Consider the following 16,161-nt stretch of genomic DNA (forward strand, 5'->3'; position numbering starts at 1 on the left):
CAGAACTTACTGTACATAGCCTACCACAGCCTACCACAGCCTACCGCATTACCACTGCACGTTACCAGACCTACCGAATACGGGATGGTCCAACACATCACCAAACCATATCCTCTGTTCAGATCCATCAATTTGTCGGGGGCAGTCAACAGAAACCACAACTGCATCGGACGCAAGACCCCATCCCATACCCCGGCGTACACACGCACATTCTTGGACTTTTCAAACCAGGTCTGATTTATCCCCACGGAACCAGATCGCCGGAGATGAGAAAACATATAACGAGAGCTAAGCAGCGATAAAACACGTCATAACAGGTGACTTGAATCGAACAGATCGAACACAAACAATATCGAAAATGGGGAATGAGGTTAAGGGCGATATTTCAAGGTAATCAGCATACGCGAGCCCGCGCCGACAGGTGATCCTTTAAACCACTCGGAGTCATACATCGCAAACTTTTTCGATCAAATCCTCCGAAAGCCGAGATATTTCCATCGGGCCGGTACAATTACATGATCTGATCCTGAGTAATGGGAGCCGTGGGCTCCTGGCCCTCCATCGCGTCCGCGGGAGGGCCACCCACATTCAGGTACTTGACAAAGGTGATGCCCAGGGGACGACCACCATACTGATAGCCTGTGAACTTGGCTGCGTGAAGAGTCAGTAAAAGGACTAGCCCTTAATGCAATGGCCTGCACATACCGATAGCAGTTTCAGCAGTGTCCGCACTATCGAACTGAACTACACCGGTGCCACGGGAGCGACCATTGGGCTCATACTGGATTTCGGCGCGATCAACCTTGCCGATGGTGGAGAACAAGTCGACGAGGTCCTCGTGGCAGGTAGACCAGGGCAGCTATATCCGGATGAGTCACCAATACTCTTAACGAAGTCAGGGTTCAACTCACGTTGCGCACGTAGATGACGGGGCTCTTCTCGCCGCCGGAAGTGGCGAAGTCAGTGAAGGGGTTGGGAGGAACCGAAGCGACGCCCTCGAAGCCGGGGCCGCCGGGAGGACCGCCAGGGCCGCCGTAGCCAGGACCGCCGCCGTAGCCGCCGCGACCACCAAAGCCGCCGCCGAAACCACCACGACCGCCAAAGCCACCGCGGCCGCCGAAACCGCCGCCGAAACCACCACGACCTCCGAAGCCACCGCGGCCCCCAAAGCCGGGACCGGCACCAGCAAAGCGGTCCTCACGGACCTCCAAGGGCCGACCTTGCCAGTCGTAGCCGTTGAATTGCTGAATGGCATTGCGAGCGTCCTCAGGGGACTCGAACGCGACAATACCGGAGCCCTTGGGCCGACCGGTGGCGTCAGTGTGAACATCGGCACGAATAACCGCACCTTGTTGAGCTACAGAATTAGCTGCTGTCCGAGCGGAACTCACGCAAGCGGCCCTTGAAAGGGCGCCGCGCCCTTCCGTTTAGAGTGACTTACCGGCTTGACGGAACAAGTCCTTCAGATCTTGCCAACCCACGTTGAACGGAAGCTAGACATCCCACCATCAATTCTCCGTCAATTTTATTGCTTTTAGTGACCGCACTTACGTTGGACACGAAGAGCTGACGACCTCCAGCACCACCAGCACCACCGCCGCCGCCAAATCCACCACCGAAACCGCCGCGACCGGCACCGCCAAAGTCGCCACGCGAAGGTCCGCCGGTGAAACGCGGCTCGGGTTCACGATCCTACAGCCATCCCATCAGTCGGCAATTATTGATAGCTGAAGCCGAGTCATGACCTACCTCACGAACGTAGACAAGACGACCCATCAGGTTCTGGTTGCTAAGGGTGTTGACCGCATTTTGCGCTTGATCCCTGGTCGCGTATTCCACAATCCTACCCGAAGAGTCAGCAGGCGTTCCGACAAAATCATTGAGCGCCAGGAAGTCCTTACCCGCATCCCTACAGTATCCCGGACGGCCAGGCCCAGCCCGTCAACCCAAACAGTCCATAACAAGCAAACCAACGAGAGGGGAAAGGGAAGGGGAGAGTCCAGGAATAACAACAAGGGCAGAAAAAAAAAAACCAGCCACACTACGCATTGGCGCCCACCTTCGACATTCCATTGGGAAGAAGCAAGACATCGGCAAAGATAACTTCTCCAGCTGTAGACACGCAACGCGGGTGAATCCCCCTCCAAAGTCAGCCCTCAAATTCGATAGCGACGACACGAGCGAACCAGACGCTCGAGACGATGTGACCCTGCTCACCCTGTCTCATAAAATCCTTGAGGTGATGCCACTTGACATCGTAGGAAAGGTTGCCCACATAGACCCGACGGTCTTGCTGGGACGATTCGCGGACGGCTTGCATCATTTGTTCTTTGTGAACAGCGCGTTCTTCGTATGACCGAGCCGGAGGCGGGTAGCTGCTGCGCCCACCGTAACCAGAAGATGAATGACCACCAGAAGGGCCTTGAGCCGCACTCATAGGCGAGCGGGAACGACGATCGGAACGGCGGTAGTCCTCACGACTGCGTGAGCGACTGCGAGGAGAGTAGGAACGACGGCTGCGTCGGGGGCTACGGGAACGGCGACGGGGAGAACGGGACCTCTCGCGCTGGGCGTGGTCAGTATCGTCAAAGGCGGGTGGAGACATTGACGAGGAGCGAGAATTGAGCGCGCCGCAGGTAAGACCGGGCACGGACGGAGGGGAGAAAAGACGTGCGGAAGGAAAGGGAAAATTAGGGGAAAGGAGGTGGAGAATGTGCGCGCAAGGTCCCTAATCAGAATTGGGACAGGAATGTAGGAGGAGGAGGAGGAGGAGGAGGAGGGGGAGGAGATGAGTGTTGGGTGTGGGATGAATGGAAAGGATAAAAGATGGGACGGACGGGTAACAGAAGATGGGAATGAGTTGGGAAGAGTTGAAGGGAAGAGAGGAGTCGGGAAGCAGCAAAGCAGCGAACAGCAGCAGCAGCAGCAGCAGCAGCAGCAGCGGCGGCAGCGGCAGCACAGGGGGAGGGATGGATTGGTCCGAGTTGCCGGGCTGGTAAGATAGGTAGTCAGGTGACTCTCGGACCCGGTGCGGGCCAGACTCAACTGGGAATCAAGCAGCACGACTCAAAAAGGACCTTGCCTGAACAGTGGGGAGGCGACCCGTAATGGAGTATGGAAAGAAAAGAGAAAGCAAGACTTGAGATCCCAGTTGAAGGCAAAGAAAGACAATGAGGATCGGTAGGCAGGTAGTTAGGCAGGTAGGAAGGCAGAGATAAGAGAAGACAAGACAAAAGCCCTGGTCGCGAGACTGAAGCATGAGAGAAGCAGACGATAAAGTGGTCGGTGCGTCTTGCCCCAGGCGGAGAAGAGGAGCCAGCAGCAGCCAGCAGCAGCCACCGGCACCACCAGAGCAGCAGCAAAAAGAGGAAGGCTACAACCGCCCGGGTGGGGACCCGGTGGTTCATCTCCTCCTGCTGCTGCTCCTCCTCCTCCTCCTCTCCCATACTCTCTCGTTCGCAGTGCCTACCTCCCTCTTCTCTAGCTCTGCCCTTTGCCTCGATTCCTGTCCAGGATGAAGAAGCGAAGGATCATAGGGGACAAAGTAGTCGTTTCGCTACACAACACAAAGCAGTACCAAGAAAACACAATCGAAGAAAATCCCACACTTACTTGGTGAGGTCGATACACGTCGGCTGCACACCGGATCTAGATGGTAAGCCACCAAGCCAATGGTCGGGGTTTAAACAGACAAAGGAACCATCCAGGAATTTACCAAGCTAGGAAGATTGAAGACGATAAAAGGGAAGTGAGAACTGATTGAAATGGGAAGCAAGTGAGGTGAGAAGTAGAGGAGAAGGAGAGGGGAACGATGGGGAAAGGAAAGATGGAGATGGGAATGTGAAGAGGGAGAGAGGGGAGGAGAGGAGAGGGAGGAGAGGGTAGAATCAGTAATCAACCGAAGAAAGGCGAGACCAACACTTAAACTAAGGTAGAGAAGAGCGAGAGAGCGAGCAAGAGATAAAGGAGGGTGACGGCGGGGGGGGTTGGGTTGGGAAAAGGGAACGAACACTCGTTGGTTGGCAGACGGAAACGATGGTGGTAGTGGTAGTGGTGGTAGTGGTGGTAGTAGTGGTAGTAATCGTAAGGTGGTAAGGTAAGGTAGGTAGGTAGTAGGTAGGTAGGTAGGTAGGTAGGTAGGTAGGTAGGTAGGTAGGTAGGTAGGTAGGTAGGTAGGTAGGTAGTAGCAGTAGAATGGAAGAAAGAGTAGGAGCAGTGAGAGCAAGAGCAGCGAGAACAAGAGCAGCAGTAGGAGCACAATAACACCCATCAGCCAGCAACCACCAGCAACCACCACCAGCAGTAGCAGCAGCAAGCCAGCCAGCAAGCAGTCAGTCAACAATCACTCATGGTTCCAGGCGGCCCGTGTCTGTCTCTCCTCAACCTGCAGGTCCACCGTATGTGATTGGCCTCGTTGGTTCCCCTTCTTCCCGCTGCCCGCTTCCTCTTGTCACCCTGACTGACAGCTTCAGAGACAACCTGGAACCTGACATGGTCTCCATGCCAGCCAGCAATTGAAGTGAACTGATAAGAGACATGAACGAGGGTGGCATAGACGCCACAGCCTTCGTCCTTCTCTCCAATTGTGTATCATTGGCTTCTTGTGTCTCTTACTCGGGCAAGGGCTCGACTGGACGGCGTCTACAGGGGAGAGGGCATTGCGGATGCACCAGACATGAACGTGCAGTCACTGGCCTGGCTCGTCTGGAGAGGAGGATGGCAAAGTATTATCCACGGAGGGAGGGGTGATGAGGAAGATTCAATGAGGCAGGAAACGAAAAGCAAGGCAAGTAGGACGGGACGAGAGACAATCGAAAGACAAACCCACCCATGATGGTTTCTGGATAATCAATTGTGAAGGCGGCAGCAAAAAAACGGTCAGAGTAGGGGAGGTAGGGAAAAGGGCAGAAGATAAAAGGTGTGTGTGAGTGGAAAGGGAGGCGGATGAGTGGATGGGAGAAGAGGACGTGGAATGCAGATGCGGATGATGACAGGATGAGTGGGCGGGGGTCGAAGGAACGGAGGGAAAAGATAAGATGAAAGGGACATCGCTAGTCGGAAGTAGTCTGAAATAGTCCGTTAGTTTCGACAGTAATGACTGCGAGAATGATCTATAAACTAGTCCCTTCGTGACTGGACACTACCCTTACTACCAGTGCATAAACAGGATCACTACTCCGTAGAAGAAGAGATCAGTCAGATCGATCAGATCTAACTATTTAACAATGGTTGTTATTGAAAGACTGTTAGCTCCACTACAACAAAAATCCCGATTATAGTAGAACCAACCACTGCCAATGGTCATTGAGGGGGGGAGATCTTCAGGTACCGCAGAACTAGTTACCTGGACCAACAATCTACGAGATGAATATTCATAAGATTCTGGGACTGAGTCTATGTATTTAGGTAGTGGAGCATTGACTTTATTGATTACCGTCTACATATTTTCCTGACTTTCCTCTAGTAGGTGTTGGACGAAGTACTGTACTTTACTGTCTGCGTAGGAGGCATTCTGACTACTTCTTAATAGCATAATCCAGCTCTAGTACCAGACACTAATACGAACAATAAAGTCAACAATTCAATCCGAGTATTTCCAAATGCACCCACATGGTCAACATCAACCACAGACCAATCCCACTGCAGTTAAACCATTTCAGTGGTTCACCCCGGCACCAGCGAGTCTGGCACTGCAGGCAATCTTGGCTCCGCTCAGGCCACCGCTTAACAAATTCCTCCCGCCGACATCCCGACTTTCTTTCAACCCCCATCAGCACCGCAAATCTCTCCTTCTCTACCTTCTCCTCCAACTCCCTTCAACCCTCTCCTTTACAACCATAGAAAACACCTCCCTGAACCATGATCCGACCAACCTCCCTCCTCACCCTCACCCGGAGAGGACTCTCCCACGCCTCCTCCCCGCGCGCCGCCCTCCCCCTCGCTCCCCGAACCCATCTCCGCCAGCCCAAGCCCCAATCGCAAATCCACACCACCACCACCACCACCCCCCGACAAAACAACCTCACAGTCACCTCTCGAACAACCCCATCCCGCCCCAACCGTCTGTCTCCCACCACGCGCACCTACCACTCCGACCACCACCCCACCCAACCCCACGACTACACCAACTCGCAAACCACCATCCTCTCCGCCGCCCTCCACCACGTCCCCACGCACGGCTTCTCCCGCAACGCCCTCACCCTGGGTGCCCGCGACGCCGGTTTCCTGGATGTCTCCGTGCAGCTCCTCCCCCGCGGCGAATTCGACCTGATCCTCTTCTGGCTCGCCAGCCGCCGCGGCCTCCTGCGCTCCAAGGTCGAATCCGACGGCCTGTTTTCGGCCGGCCCCGTGCTCTCCGTCGACGACAAGATCCAGATCCTGTTGATGGAGCGCTTGCGCATGAACGCCGAGGTCAAGGATCAATGGCAGGATGTGAGTTTCCCCCCCACACCCCCCTTGAACTCCCAGCCAGAGAGCAACCACGCACACACACACGCGCAAAGGAACAACAACAACGATGCTAACACATTCTATTCTGCGAAACCAGGCATTGGCCGTCATGTCCCTCGGAGAAAACATCCCCCTCTCCCTTTCGGAACTGCACGCCCTGGCGGACGATATCCTCAACCTGGCGGGTGACAAGTCCGTCGACGCCTCGTGGTACTCGAAGCGCATGGCGGTGGCGGCGGTGTACGCGGCCTCGGATTTCGTGATGACCCGCGACACGAGTGCCGGGCTGCGCGAGACGGAGGAGTTCGTGGCGCGTCGGTGGGCGGATGCCCGCGCTGTCGGGGATAAGCTCACGGGGGTGAGGGAGTGCCTGGGATTCATGGGGTCGACGGCGGTGGGTTTGGGACGGAGTTGGGGGTTGAAGATTTAAGAAAGAGAAAACAGGGGAGTCTGGTATCATATTTAATTATCTTTTTAGATCTTGTTCATCGACAGAATTCGCCGCTTGTATACTGTTCTGGGGTTTGGATATGTGATTTACAAGATATTATACACGATAGGGGATATTTCCGAACTCTTTCTATGCATGACCCTTGACGCTGCTAGGTTCGTCGTTGGGTCTTGTTCATCTGCTCTCGGCGCCTCAGCTCTTCGACCCGCGCTTTCACCTTGGCGACCCACCCGTCGTCGTCGTACAGGGCCCGGATGGCCTTGCGGTTCGGCGCCAGATCCCACCACGTCTCGCGGCCGACGCGCACTTTCTCTCCCGGGTTCCGCGGCCGAGGGAGCGATCCGATATTCCGCTTCCAGTGCGCCTTGAGATCGCGCGTGCGCTGGGTGGCGATCGAGCCCAGGATTCGCACCGTGCGGGCGTCCGGCTCCACGCCGGTGACGTCCATCTCCTGCATGAGGGCGACCACGGCCGGCAGGTCCTGGCACCCGCGCCAGTAGAAGTAGATCAGCTCGTTGTAGAGCCCGGTCGAGCCGCCCAGCACGGCGGACGTGGGGCCCATCAGGCGGATGGTGGACCGGAACTGGCCGATCAGCGGCGACGCCGGGCAGTACAGGTTCAGCAGGCGGAAGGCGGCCAGGAGCATCTTGGGGTATAGTTCGGCGACGACCGAGGAGACGGGCACGCCCTCGGGGAGAATCAATTTGTACGCACTCTCCCCTTGAAGCTCGATGTCCTCCTCATTGATTGTCGCTGCCTCTCCCTCCTGCTGTCCTTCCCCGTTCGCGGCCGTCGAAGTCTCAGTCTCCTGCGGCTCACTGACCTCCTCATACTCCACCTCCACCTCAGCGCCCCAAGGATCATCTTCCACCTCCGCTGGTTCCTCCGGCGCGAAGAACATGTCGTCAGATTCATCCTTGAGCATCTCCGTCTCGTCCGCGTTCGTGTCGGAATGCTGCATCCCCACATCCGTCTCCAAAACACGAACGAGCGGAAAGACCATCTCGCGACAAGCATCCCAGAGCCTCCTGTCCCCATGCTCCTCCTTGACCGCCCTCAGCAGCGCCGTCTCGATCACATGGCTCTCGCGCAGCACCACCGCCTCCACCGCCCGCTCCGTCGAGACAAGGTTCCGCGTGAGCCAGTCCGTCAGCTGCGCGTTGATGAAATCCCCTCTCTTCAGCCGCAACTCGATGAACTCCGTCAGCGAGGAACTCGCCGGCAACGCCGCCGGGTCGTCACCCCCGGCATGGTACGAGGTCGAGTACGGGGTCACCAGGGAAGATTGGCCCCGCTTCTCCAACTTTTGCTGTTCTTGCCGCTGCTGCCGAGCCTTGCGCTCCTTCAGATCCTGGAGGACGGACTCGAAGATGGCGGAGATCTGTGACATTTCGTGGAGTTCGTCTTCGGTGGGTTCGTTGGCGGCGGGAGGTTGAAATTTAGTTTCGTATTGTTGTTCGGTTTCGGAGGGAGAGGATGAATCCGGGAAAGCAACGCCAGGCGCTGAGGGTTGGGGCGGCGGCGGTGGCCATGCGGACAATGTGGGTAACGCGCTATTGGGCTTGAGATTGGCTCCGGCGCCAAGGGCCTCGAGCATCTCGCCAAAGGCTTGTTTCTCGCTGTTTGTCATCATCGTCAAGGCGCGGGGAGGGGGTTTGGGTCGATTTAAGGATGATTGCGCTGGGGCAGCGATGGAGGATACAGAGGCGGCCTTGCGCTTGAGGAAGCTGCGGCGTCCGGGCCGGGGTGCTGGTGGTGTGCTTTCTTGTGCTGAAGGGTCAGGTTTGGAGTATTCTGTGTTGTCATTTTGTTCCTGTGATTGTTCCTGTGACTGCTGTTGTTGTTGCGCCTCGGTTGACATTAACATTGACTGAATCTGTTGACGCTGGAGCTGCCGGTGCTGATATCGCAATTTGGGCACCGCGGCGAGCGTGCGAGTCTGATAGAGGAATGGAACGGAGGAGTTGCGAGTTGCTCGGGCCAGGGCCAGCCAGGCGCGAGCGTTGCGAGCACTCATCATGCTCTTCCTGCAGTGTGTATATAACACGAATGCAAAAGGTGGTGGTGGGAGAGAATCAGAAGGCGAAAATAAGAACCCCCAGGCTTGCGGACCAAAAATTCTATGGAATAAACTTCCGCGGAGGAATTGAAATTATTTCACTTTTGCCATTTGCCGCCGCCCGGTCAATTAAAGTCACGTGCCCACGCGGCGGGCCCAGACGCGCCGCTTTCTCCAGCAAATGCATCGCAGTCCCACTCACTCACTCTTTTCCCTCTTCAAAGCTTCTTTCTTACGTGTGCCACTCACCCCGTCTTATCTCCTCTTGTCTGATTTTCTAGCCTTTGATCTGTCCTTCATTAATCATCGATACCTAAAAGTACCATTCTTAAAGAAACAATGGGCGAGGAGATTTCCGACTTCGAAAAGCAGCGTCTGGCCAACATCGCCGAACGCGATGCGCTCCTCAAGAAGCTCTCCCTGGAGGCGCAGTCCTCGGGGCTCTTCCCGCCTAAGATGCAGCCTTCCAGGACCCCTTCATCGCGGGATCAGTCCGCTCGCGCGAAGAAGAAAACGCCCGTGAAGCGCGTCAAACAGGAGGAGGCGTCGCCGGTGCCGCGCCGGATGTCGTCGCGACTGAGGGGCATCGCGGCGGAGAGCGAGGTTGCGAAGCGGAAAGCGGAGGAGGTGGATGCGGCGCTGCAGGCGGCGGAGCGGGCGAAGCGCGTGCGCAAGTCGGACGCCTTCTCGTTCAATGAGATGGTGGTGTACGGGCAGAAGCTGGCGGGGGATAGTTTGATCGGGGTGGATGTGGTCACCAAGGGCGTAGCGATGCCGTACCAGCGCACGTTTGACGAGGATGATATCGAGCAGACGACGGATAAAGACCTAAAAGCATTGAGGGAGGAGATGAGCGGATTGAAGCTGTGGGATGCATGGGAGCCCAACCGTCCGTTTACCCTCACTCCCCAAATTTTGAGACTTCTATACTAATCACAACGTCCACAACAGGCATCAAACTCACCCCGGAAAGAATTTACACTATGGCCTTCCACCCCACTGAGACGAAGCCGCTTCTCTTTGCTGGCGACAAATTGGGCCACATCGGCATCCTTGACGCATCGCAAGAACGGAACAACGCGATCAAGGCCGAGGAGTCCGGCGACGAGGACGAGGACGATGAGGACCCCGACCCCAGCTTCACCACCCTCAAACCGCACACTCGCACCATCAGCTCCATCTACATCCACCCTTCCACCCCAACCCGCATCTACACCGCCAGCTACGACAGCAGCATCCGCGCGACCGACCTCGAGAAGTCCACCAGCGTCGAGCAATACGCTCCCGAATCCACCTCCGACGATGTACCCATCTCGGGCCTTGATATGGCCGCCGACGACCCGCACGTCCTCTACTGGACAACCCTCGACGGTGAATTTGGGCGCTACGACACGCGTCTCGAGCGCTCGAAACCGCAGTCCGTGACCACCTGGCGTCTCGCCGAGAAGAAGATCGGAGGGTTCTCCCTCTACCCCGCGCGACCCCATTACTTTGCAACTGCCTCGCTCGATCGGTCCATGCGCCTCTGGGATCTCCGCATGCTGCAAGCCCCCACCAAAGCTGCTGGGCGGTCCACCCGACGCCAGGTACAAGAAGATGACGACGAGCAGCCCTCTTGGGTTCCCGTCGGCGAGCACTACAGTCGACTCTCCGTGTCGCATGCTGCATTCAACAGTGCCGGTCAAATTGCCACTTCCTCGTACGACGACACCATCAAGATCTACGACCTCAGCGGCCTCAGGGGAATCAACACGTGGGACAAAGGCCACACACTCTCCGAAGACGAGTTGAAGCCCCAGACGGTCGTCAGGCACAACTGCCAGACGGGACGATGGGTGACCATGTATGTTTCCCCAAAAACAAACAATACCCTCACTATCGCTGGAAGGACCCAAATGCTGACAATATCCCAAGCCTTCGCCCCCAGTGGCAGCAGAACCCCCAGTCCCCCATCCAGCGCTTCTGCATTGGCAACATGAACCGCTTTGTCGATGTCTACAGCGCCTCCGGGGATCAACTGGCTCAGCTCGGCGGCGAGGGCATCACGGCTGTCCCCGCGGTGGCGGTCTTCCATCGGAGTAAGAACTGGGTGGCGGGCGGTACGGCAAGCGGGAAGATCTGCTTGTGGATGTAGTAGAGTGATGTGAAATGATTCAGACGAAGAGAAGCGTGTCTCTTTCTGAGGTGATTCTGGTTTTTACGTTGGCGGCGGCGGCTCTTGTTGGATGTACTGTAGATCTGTAAATAGCCGTGTTAGCATATCCGGATTTTGTAAGCGGGACTAAGCTTTGGCAGGGCAGTCAGTGGCTTCCAGTAGATAGGCTCGTGAAGAGCATTCTCAATTGCACTTTCCAATACTTTCCACAAGTACAAAATCAATACTCTAGCGAACTGAAAGCTGACTGGTAAGGTTATCAACGGCTATCAATCGCGTCGGCAAACCCCCGCACCGAAATGCGGAGAAGATAAGCGGAGGCGCGGGTCGGATGTCTGTATGTACTTTGTCCGGGACAGATTGCCGACTCACTCATCTCTGTGCACGTCCGCAGATGCCTAGGAATCTAGAAGTCTCGATGAGTTTGATTGAAGTCGTCATCTGAGTGTCAGATTGCCGCGTCCTAACTGCTCAGGGCTCTAATGACCATGGATTTGACTAGTACTGCAGATAGGCGGAGAAGACGGCGGCGCGTTGCAGATGTGGATCGAAAGAGAGCACCACGAGCGTGAGAGCCAATGGTCATTGTACACGCTTTACCAATCGATTGCATACTGACAAGGACTGACAGGTGCACTCTATGCAAGAGAAGGAAAAGCAAGTGCATCCCAGCAAGGGGCAGCCCTCGTATGGATGCACACCACAAATGTCAGCGATGTACACTCAGGAATTTAGATTGTAAATTCGAGAAGTATGAAACCTAATTATTTTCTCTCATCGAATCTGGGCTACGCGACTGACTGCTAACTGCTAGAGGAGACTCGCCAGGGACTGAATCGTCGCTTACCCAAGTCCCAGCGCAATCCCCGAGCGCAGCCATCGATTCTACAAGACGGTTGCCAGATCATGCAGCGGTTGATCACTCCGAACTTTTATCCCCAGCCTCTGTTCTGTCGCAGGGTCTATCAACACACGTCATTGCAGATCAGTCGAAGCGAGTTTTGTGGCCCAATTTTCTATCTCGGCTTCGAGAAGCGTTCTCGCTCGGCCCCCATCATGCTCCGGAAGAACGGGAGATGGTCGCGATGCAGGCGGTATGATCCCACGCTGCAACGCAGCGGATATCTGTGTGACTGATTGTTTCAAGAGAATGATTCAACCAAAAGGGCTGCATCCCTCCGAACTATCAAGATTACAAGCAGCCATCGATGCGTTCCCTCCCCGTCCAGTGGCCGACTTCCTGCTCCACGTCTTCATGAAGCACGCCACCGATGTTTTTTTCTATTTCGATCAAGCTCAGATGCTCGCCGACTTTGATGAGTTCTATACGAACTCAGGCTCATCTTTGAGATTTGATTCAGCCTTCGTCTGCCTTGCCATGGCCACCTTCGCTCTGGGAAGTCAGTGGACACCGCTGGAGAAGCCCGAAGGATTCGAGCCTAGCCTACTACCCAAAGAGAATGTAGATCTCGGACATAGATTTGCGGTTCATGCTAAGACCCTCATACCGGATATCATCGAACGCTCATGCTTGAGATCCGTTCAAGCCCCATTTGTCCTGGGAGTTTATTTCATGCCTGCAAGTGCGATTGGGACATCCTACGTTTATCTGGGACTGGCATTACGAAAAGCTCTAGCATGCGATCTGCATCTCAACTCAGAAGATCTGTCCATGACCGAGCGAGATATAGAAGTGAGATGTCGTCTTTGGTGGTCTATTTATGCGCTGGAACGGTGCGTGGCTCGTGCTCCAAGGCCCTCCCTCTCTCCACTGGCATTTCTGCTAAGTCGGTCAAAGTTGTACCACTGTAAAGCTGAACCGGCCTCGCTCAATTGATACTCGAATAATTACGGCGCCATGCCCGTCTCAGAACGCCGTCTTTGACCGAGCTCAATCGTTCGAGAACCTCGACTGCCAGCTGGCTTACGTTCGCTTGGTCAGAATACTTGACGAAATCGCCGGTCCTGCGTATGCTACATTCCCTCACATGAGGAAGACAACTATACTGACATACTCTAGTGATGGATCACCCAGCTCAGCAGATATATCCCAATCGACATGGAAAGATGACCTCAAAGCATGGAAGCGATCACTTCCCCCCAACCTGAAACTCGACCAGATCCCTCCAAGCAGCTGGAAGTATCGAGCCATAGCCCATCTTTACCTGAACTACTACTATGCAATGATCACGATGGGCAAGGTCGCCTTAGTGACTTTGGCTAGGACCAAGTTGAAACCGCCCGCTGATTGCGACGCACTGGAGATCAGCGACAAGGTCAAGAGCCTGGCCAATGACTGCACAAAAGCCGCGAGAAAAATTCTACGCCTCTTCGAGAGCCTGACGCGACATCGAGTCATCACCAGGTTCTCGTTCACCGATTTCCAGGGCTGCAGCATCGCAACTATCGTTACCCTGGTCTCAGGGATCTTGGAACGCGACTCGGGGTACGATAGTCGGGTGGAGCTGGGATTCAACTGTCTGCGGAAGATGGCCACGGGGAATATGACCGCCAAATTGGGTGTGAGCTTTGTTGAAGCGGTGCAATCGATCACAAATGAAGCTGCGAGCAAGTTGCAACAACGTGACAATCATGCCATGTCTCGAGGGGCTCCAAACCTGGATGCGCATTTGGGCTACAACCAGTGGCTGGAGTGGTTCGCCGTACAAGAAGACCCCAGAAGTCGTGAATGTTGTGGAATTGGGCCACGAGAAGAAATCCCTTCGAGAGGAGATAGTGAAGACCGGTATGCGGAGTCATGGTTGGCAGCACCGGCCACCTGGCAAACACCGATGGAGCAACACATCCCAGAGGCATCATCCATTCCTGAGGTTTATTCGAATACGTCTTCGAGATCTTCTTATCCGTTTTTGCCAAATGACGTTTTCTCCGGCCTACACAACGATGAACAGTCGTTCTTGATGGGGCTAACTGGACTAGATGCTCTAGGCGATGCTCTGGATTTCTCGGGTCTGATGGGTCAAATGGAATGATCGTACTTATCATCATTTAACCAAGATTTGTAGAAGTCACTTGCATATTACATTAATGGCATTTAGTCGGAGAAGTCACAGCCACGCCTTACTCCTATCACGCTCTTTGTAGATGCCCACTTGAAGCAGTCACAGCCGTCTCGCGCTTTCCTTGTTAGGAACTCACGCATGCATTTGAGCTAATCACTCAACACACAAAGAGCTTCTTACACTGTAACCACAAGACCAGTATTATTGGGAAAAGCCAGACCCCCAGAAAGGCTCATTCACTGGGAGGATCAAAAATAAATTCCTTACCTCTACTCCCATAAGTCAGTTATATTGAACACGAACCGGAATCTCCGCATCCTCCGCCAGCGCGCTCCAGCGACTCTTACACACGCGGCCATCCTTCATCACCCCGAGCACATGCTCCTCCGGCCGATCAAAGACCGTCACATCCTCGAGCGGATTTTGGTTCAGGAAGACCACATCCGCGCGAAAGCCCTCCTTGATCTGCCCGATCACATCCCCGCAACCCATCATCTGCGCGGGATGGACCGTCGCACTGCGCAGGATCTCCAGCGGGGAAAGCACCTGCGCGCGCAAGGCGAACTCCTGCGTCTGGGCCGATCCCAACGGCCCCAGCAGATCGGACCCGTAGCACATCGTGACGCCCGCCTCCGCCGCAATCTTCAGGGCCTGCAGCCCGGACTGCAGCACCTGCGCGTTCTTCGCCTGCGACTCGGGCGGCAGGTAGCCCTGCCACTGGTCGGAGGCCATCTGCGCGTACGCGATCAGGGTCGGGGTGAGGTAGACGCCGCGCTCGGCCATCAGCCGGGCCGTGGGCGGGTCGACGAAGTTCCCGTGCTCGATGCCCCGGACGCCGTGGTCGATGCAGTGCCGGATGGCCTTGACGGTGTAGGCGTGCGCGGTGACGAACGTGCCCGCGTTGTCCGCGCACTCCACCATGGCTTCGAGCTCGGCGCTGGTGAATTGCAGGTGCTCGAGCTTGTCCGTCGGGGAGGCGACGCCCCCGGAGCCCATGATCTTGATGAAGTCGGCGCCACACCGGATCTCCTCGCGGACGGCGGACATGCATTCCGGCACGCCGTTGCAGAGCCGGCCCAGGTGGTTGTTGCGGTGCAGGCCGCCGCAGCATTCGGTCTGGTCGTGCGGGCCCCGCAGGTCGCCGTGGCCGCCGAACTGGGAGAGGGCGTGGCCCGAGATGAAGAGTCGGGGCCCCGGGAAGACCCCGTCGTCGATGGCTTCCTTCAGTGCTAGCTGGGCGCCTCCGCAGTCGCGGACGCTCGTGAAGCCGCGGTGCAGCATCTGGGCTGCTACGAAGGGCTGCCGCAGTAGGGATGCGTGGTCTGAGTTCCCGAACGCTTTGGAGAGGTCTTTGTAGCCCGGGACGGCGCACAGGTGGACGTGGGCGTCGAAGAGGCCCGGGCATAGATAGCGGCCTTTGCAGTCGATGACTTTCAGGTCGGAAGGAAAGGAAGCCTCGGGCGAAGGAGAAGCTGCAGAGACGAGTTCAATTTTCCCGTGGCGGGTAATGAGGTTGGCATTCTCTAGGATACGACCTTCCTGTACATCCACGATGTTGGCGTTGGTGAAGAGATACCCCCGCGGGGCTGCGCGGGCCCAAGGCTTGATGTCGGAGCCTGGAACTGGTGGGTGATAAGGCATGATGAGTATTATGTGTTCACTCAGTTGATCAAGTCAAGGGGGGGGGGGGGGGGAAGAAATCAAGAAGACTCTCTAGGAAAGATGGCTGAAATATGGTTGGTGATGGTCGTCGCATTGCAGATGGATGGATGACCTTGTCCTTGTCGGGAAGTTGGCCTTGCAGATTGCAGATTGCCGAGTTGGCATCGGATCGATGACCCTCACCCATCATTCATTCCTTCGTATCGCTGGTCACCCTTATCAACGTCGTTTATTGAACAACTTTCATACTAGAACTTGAACTTGGAAAGATAAGGATTTCTGATTGGTCAATTGAGAAATCTGGGGTGTGATGCCGGCCATATATCATACCTGGTGAATCCTACTTTGTGTTGTGGGATCC

The 16,161-nt window shown here is 55.8% G+C and overlaps 8 protein-coding genes across 8 annotated transcripts; 4 read left to right on the forward strand and 4 right to left on the reverse strand.

Annotated features, from left to right (window-relative positions):
• Positions 1 to 511: 511 nt before the first annotated feature.
• On the reverse strand, positions 512 to 2,437 carry BO66DRAFT_318435 (RNP domain protein; the record flags this gene model as incomplete). The annotated part of the gene is made up of 8 exons (XM_025643602.1): positions 512 to 651; positions 706 to 859; positions 912 to 1,357; positions 1,442 to 1,493; positions 1,552 to 1,692; positions 1,750 to 1,843; positions 2,046 to 2,112; positions 2,218 to 2,437. The coding sequence occupies 8 exons, from the start codon at positions 2,435 to 2,437 to the stop codon at positions 512 to 514; spliced, it is 1,314 nt and encodes a 437-aa protein (XP_025506052.1).
• A 1,090-nt stretch (positions 2,438 to 3,527) lies between these two features.
• Positions 3,528 to 4,403, reverse strand: BO66DRAFT_41090 (uncharacterized protein). Its single transcript, XM_025649266.1, has 2 exons — positions 3,920 to 4,403; positions 3,528 to 3,635 (listed from the first exon to the last, which is right to left on the reverse strand). Exons 1-2 carry the CDS (start codon positions 4,268 to 4,270, stop codon positions 3,609 to 3,611), a joined length of 378 nt encoding a protein of 125 aa, XP_025506053.1. The 5' UTR covers positions 4,271 to 4,403; the 3' UTR covers positions 3,528 to 3,608.
• Positions 4,367 to 4,814, forward strand: BO66DRAFT_41111 (uncharacterized protein). The gene is made up of 2 exons (XM_025649273.1): positions 4,367 to 4,397; positions 4,473 to 4,814. The coding sequence occupies exon 2, from the start codon at positions 4,537 to 4,539 to the stop codon at positions 4,747 to 4,749; it is 213 nt and encodes a 70-aa protein (XP_025506054.1). The 5' UTR covers positions 4,367 to 4,397; positions 4,473 to 4,536; the 3' UTR covers positions 4,750 to 4,814.
• Positions 4,815 to 5,817: 1,003 nt separating this feature from the next.
• Positions 5,818 to 7,251, forward strand: BO66DRAFT_345816 (uncharacterized protein). The gene is made up of 2 exons (XM_025644563.1): positions 5,818 to 6,432; positions 6,548 to 7,251. Exons 1-2 carry the CDS (start codon positions 5,860 to 5,862, stop codon positions 6,878 to 6,880), a joined length of 906 nt encoding a protein of 301 aa, XP_025506055.1. The 5' UTR covers positions 5,818 to 5,859; the 3' UTR covers positions 6,881 to 7,251.
• Positions 7,053 to 8,918, reverse strand: BO66DRAFT_318491 (uncharacterized protein; the record flags this gene model as incomplete). The annotated part of the gene is made up of 4 exons (XM_025643605.1): positions 7,053 to 7,667; positions 7,869 to 8,099; positions 8,178 to 8,771; positions 8,823 to 8,918. 4 exons carry the CDS (start codon positions 8,916 to 8,918, stop codon positions 7,053 to 7,055), a joined length of 1,536 nt encoding a protein of 511 aa, XP_025506056.1.
• Positions 8,919 to 9,198: 280 nt separating this feature from the next.
• On the forward strand, positions 9,199 to 11,308 carry BO66DRAFT_345822 (WD domain protein). Its single transcript, XM_025644564.1, has 3 exons — positions 9,199 to 9,849; positions 9,912 to 10,803; positions 10,875 to 11,308. Exons 1-3 carry the CDS (start codon positions 9,300 to 9,302, stop codon positions 11,092 to 11,094), a joined length of 1,662 nt encoding a protein of 553 aa, XP_025506057.1. The 5' UTR covers positions 9,199 to 9,299; the 3' UTR covers positions 11,095 to 11,308.
• A 385-nt stretch (positions 11,309 to 11,693) lies between these two features.
• Positions 11,694 to 14,108, forward strand: BO66DRAFT_447466 (uncharacterized protein; the record flags this gene model as incomplete). Its single annotated transcript, XM_025651704.1, has 5 exons — positions 11,694 to 11,866; positions 11,930 to 12,209; positions 12,263 to 12,849; positions 12,914 to 13,084; positions 13,136 to 14,108. The coding sequence occupies 5 exons, from the start codon at positions 11,694 to 11,696 to the stop codon at positions 14,106 to 14,108; spliced, it is 2,184 nt and encodes a 727-aa protein (XP_025506058.1).
• A 193-nt stretch (positions 14,109 to 14,301) lies between these two features.
• On the reverse strand, positions 14,302 to 15,782 carry BO66DRAFT_370315 (uncharacterized protein; the record flags this gene model as incomplete). Its single annotated transcript, XM_025645409.1, has 1 exon — positions 14,302 to 15,782. The coding sequence occupies one exon, from the start codon at positions 15,777 to 15,779 to the stop codon at positions 14,421 to 14,423; it is 1,359 nt and encodes a 452-aa protein (XP_025506059.1). The 3' UTR covers positions 14,302 to 14,420.
• Positions 15,783 to 16,161: the final 379 nt, after the last annotated feature.

This window comes from Aspergillus aculeatinus (genome assembly GCF_003184765.1).
Source record: "Aspergillus aculeatinus CBS 121060 unplaced genomic scaffold BO66scaffold_13, whole genome shotgun sequence".
Classification (NCBI taxonomy): domain Eukaryota; kingdom Fungi; phylum Ascomycota; class Eurotiomycetes; order Eurotiales; family Aspergillaceae; genus Aspergillus; species Aspergillus aculeatinus.